This window comes from Hordeum vulgare, chromosome 2H, assembly GCF_904849725.1.
Source record: "Hordeum vulgare subsp. vulgare chromosome 2H, MorexV3_pseudomolecules_assembly, whole genome shotgun sequence".
Taxonomy (NCBI): domain Eukaryota; kingdom Viridiplantae; phylum Streptophyta; class Magnoliopsida; order Poales; family Poaceae; genus Hordeum; species Hordeum vulgare.
In genome coordinates, this window is record NC_058519.1 from 642977669 (window position 1) to 642980917 (window position 3249).

General features: G+C 47.8%; 1 protein-coding gene across 1 annotated transcript; it reads right to left on the reverse strand.

The window, feature by feature from the left end:
- Positions 1–762: 762 nt before the first annotated feature.
- LOC123431158 (CBL-interacting protein kinase 22-like) lies at positions 763–2211 on the reverse strand. The gene has a single exon (XM_045114995.1). The coding sequence runs from the start codon at positions 2124–2126 to the stop codon at positions 828–830; it is 1299 nt and encodes a 432-aa protein (XP_044970930.1). The 5' UTR covers positions 2127–2211; the 3' UTR covers positions 763–827.
- Positions 2212–3249: the final 1038 nt, after the last annotated feature.

Below are 3249 nucleotides of genomic sequence, written 5' to 3' on the forward strand. Positions count from 1 at the left end.
CTCTCTTGATTATCAATACAATGGTCTCTTGGAGATCCATATGATGTAAGTCTTTTTACGATGTGTTTGTTGGGATCTGATGAACTTTAAGTTTATGATCAGATCTATGTTTTTATCCATGAACGTTATTTGAGTCTTTTTTGATCTCTTATATTCGTGATTGATTATAGCCTCGTATTTCTTCTCCGATATTTGGGTTTTGTTTTGCCAACTTGATCTATTTATCTTGCAATGGGAAGAGGTGCTTTGTGATGAGTTTGATCTTACGGTGCTTGATCCCAGTGACACAAAGGAAAACGACAAGTATGTATCCTTGCTATTAAGGATAACAAGATGGGGTCTATTTCTACATAAATAGATCTTGTCTACATCATGTCATCGTTCTTATTGCATTACTCCGTTTTTTCATGAACTTAATACACTAGATGCATGCTGGATAGCGGTCGATGTGTGGAGTAATAGTAGTAGATGCGGGCAGAAGTCGGTCTACTAATCTTAAATTATAGTTACCGTTGCATGTGCGATGTTGTTTTTCATGCTATTTGGTGCTTCAAGTATTCCCTCTGTAAACTAATATAAGAACGTTTAGATTATCAAAGTAGTGCTCTAAATGCTTTTATATTAGTTTAGAGAGGGAGTATGTTATGACCACGTGCATGCTAATTATTTCTTTTATCATGATTTATATTTTGAAACTAATCATGAACTTGTCAAGTTTTCCAACATACATAGTCTAATGTGCCAGCAATGCACTTCCATCAGTTATGGACTATACACTCATTCTTTTGATGATGAATACTTTTACATTGGGTTGGAAGTTTTTATATTCAATCATTTGAGAATTTAAGACCTAGCTGAAGCATCTCCCACAGTTTAGGTGCCTCACTGGAGCTAGCTCTTTCCACCTCAACCACCAACATTTCCTCTAACAACCGACTAACCCTAACCAGGGCGATGATCTCTTTCCCGATCGCCTCAAACATGACCCCACCGCACCCTACCTCTTCCTTCCTCCTCATCACAAACCCCTCCTCGCGCCCAATCTCCTCAGCCTTATCCAGCACCGACCCAATGTCCACACCTTCTACAGCAAATCGAACCCGATCCGGCAGAGGCCCGATCAACCCGCTCAGGTCACATCCTGACGCGAACGCGATGATATGGAACGCGTTCAGCCCCCTCACTTGCTCCATTTCCGCCTCCCATTTCATCACTTCCGGCCTAGGATCAGAGGAACCAGCTCGGATGATGTTGCCGAACGAGGACGTCCCATCTTGTTGTAGCCACGGGTGCTCCATGATTTCTCCTATTTTGATGCGCGTGTCTGGGTTTGGGTCCAGCATCCGGCCGATGAGGCACCGGAGCTCCGGCGAGAACCACCTCGGGCACCGGAATCTGCCGGAGAAGATCTTTCGGTACATGCCCATGAGGTTGGCGTCGTTGAACGGCAGGTAGCCGGCCGTGAGCGAGAAGAGCGCCACGCCAGAGGACCACACGTCGACTTTGCCGGCGTCGTACCGCTTCTTGTAGAGGATCTCCGGCGCGACGTAGGCCGGGGACCCGCAGCGCGTGGCCGCGAGGCCGTCGGCGCCGAGATGCCGGCCGGCGAGGGTGCACAGCCCGAAGTCCGTGAGCTTCAGGTCACCGTGCTCGTCGAGCAGGAGGTTCTCCGGCTTGACGTCGCGGTGGAACACGCCACGGGAGTGCACGTGCGCCAGCGCGGAGACGAGCTGGACGAACAGGCGGCGCGCCGTGGGCTCGTCGAAACGGCCGCGTTCGTCCATCGCGGACAGGAGGGTGCCGCCGCGGGCCAGCTCTAGCACGAGGTAGACGGTGGAGCGGGATGCCAGGACGTCCAAGAGGCGCATGACGTGTGGGTGTCCCTTCACGCGGCGGAGCGCGGCGAGCTCCCGCTCCACGGACCGCCTTGCCGTGGCGGCCATCTCGGGAGAGAACGGGTGGTGTGGCTTCCGGATGGCCTTGACGGCGACGAAGACGCCCGTGCGGATGTCGCGCGCGCGGTAGACTTTGGACGATCCACCCCGGCCGAGCACGCGGCCAAGCTCGTACCGGCCCTGCAGGACCTTGGAGTAGCCGTCGGCAGCCGGTGAATCTTCCGGCCCCATGGCCGGCAAGATACTAAGTGCGTGTGCTTTATTGTCTTCTTTTTGGAGGAGTTTGTTGCCTATGGTTTTGTTGAGGTAGGCAGGGACGACTCTGGTTAGGTGCCTTTTATACAAGAGCTAGTTCGCTGGACTTCAATCACTCAAAGGAAATGAAGAAAATGGAAAAAAAAAAACATGAATTTGAGGTAGGCAGGGACGACTCTGGTTTGATCGCAAAAAGGAATTTAGTTTAACTATCAAATCAATACTGAGAAGTAACAGACTTCAATCACAGGAAAAAAAAGTAACAAACTTCAATAACATTCTGGTTCATACTACCAATCAGCTGGAAATATTTTTTCATAGATAATTATTTTTTACTCTAAATAGTGCTCCCCTGTTCGGAATTAGCTGACGATCAAACGGTTGTATCTGAGATACATTCATTTGAGGGTCAACTAATTCTAGACGGAGGAAGTATTTTGTAAAAGCAGACAGAGTGTCAATTTGGATACTATCTCAACGTTCAGAGTTCAGACCAGTATGATGAGAGGTTACCTATAATGATTGGAGTTTTGGTTCGGTAATAAGCTAAACTACAAGGTTAGAGGCGAGATCAATCCCTCAAAAGAAAATGTTGAAAGTATGCTCACGAGGCGCTCACTAAAGTTTGTTTAAGAAATTGGTGACTGCTGATTTCAGGTCAGGTACGAACAGTAAACGAACATTAACTCCAACTTCTTAGCTGAACTGGCAACTAAAATGAACATTTTTTGTTGGCAATTTCTTGCTAGCTCTCTTCCCAAGCAGATGTCATTTCAGTTGTGATTTTTTTTTAAAAGAAGGACTACCTCCGACCTCTGCATCAGTACTATGCATGCGACCCCTTTATTAACGATAGAAATCAAATAGTCTGTGGTTCCAAACAGGCTCTGAAGGAGCAACAAAAACACAGTCCATAAAAAATAAAGATGCCACAACCGGTGAAAATAGGCCTAGATGTATAACCATCTATCGTATTATTGGACCGCCATCCAAAGCGGTTGTAGATATGCCGCGCTACCATCTCCCATCGGGTAGACCCAGTAACCAAAGGCTCTCTGGTTTCCGCAGGAGTGAGTAACGACCACGTACGGATCAACGC

What these genes read in the sequence shown, in the direction of transcription:
- LOC123431158 (XM_045114995.1), bottom strand. Translation starts at nt 2,126, where the DNA reads ATGGGGCCGGAAGATTCACCGGCTGCCGACGGCTACTCCAAGGTCCTG.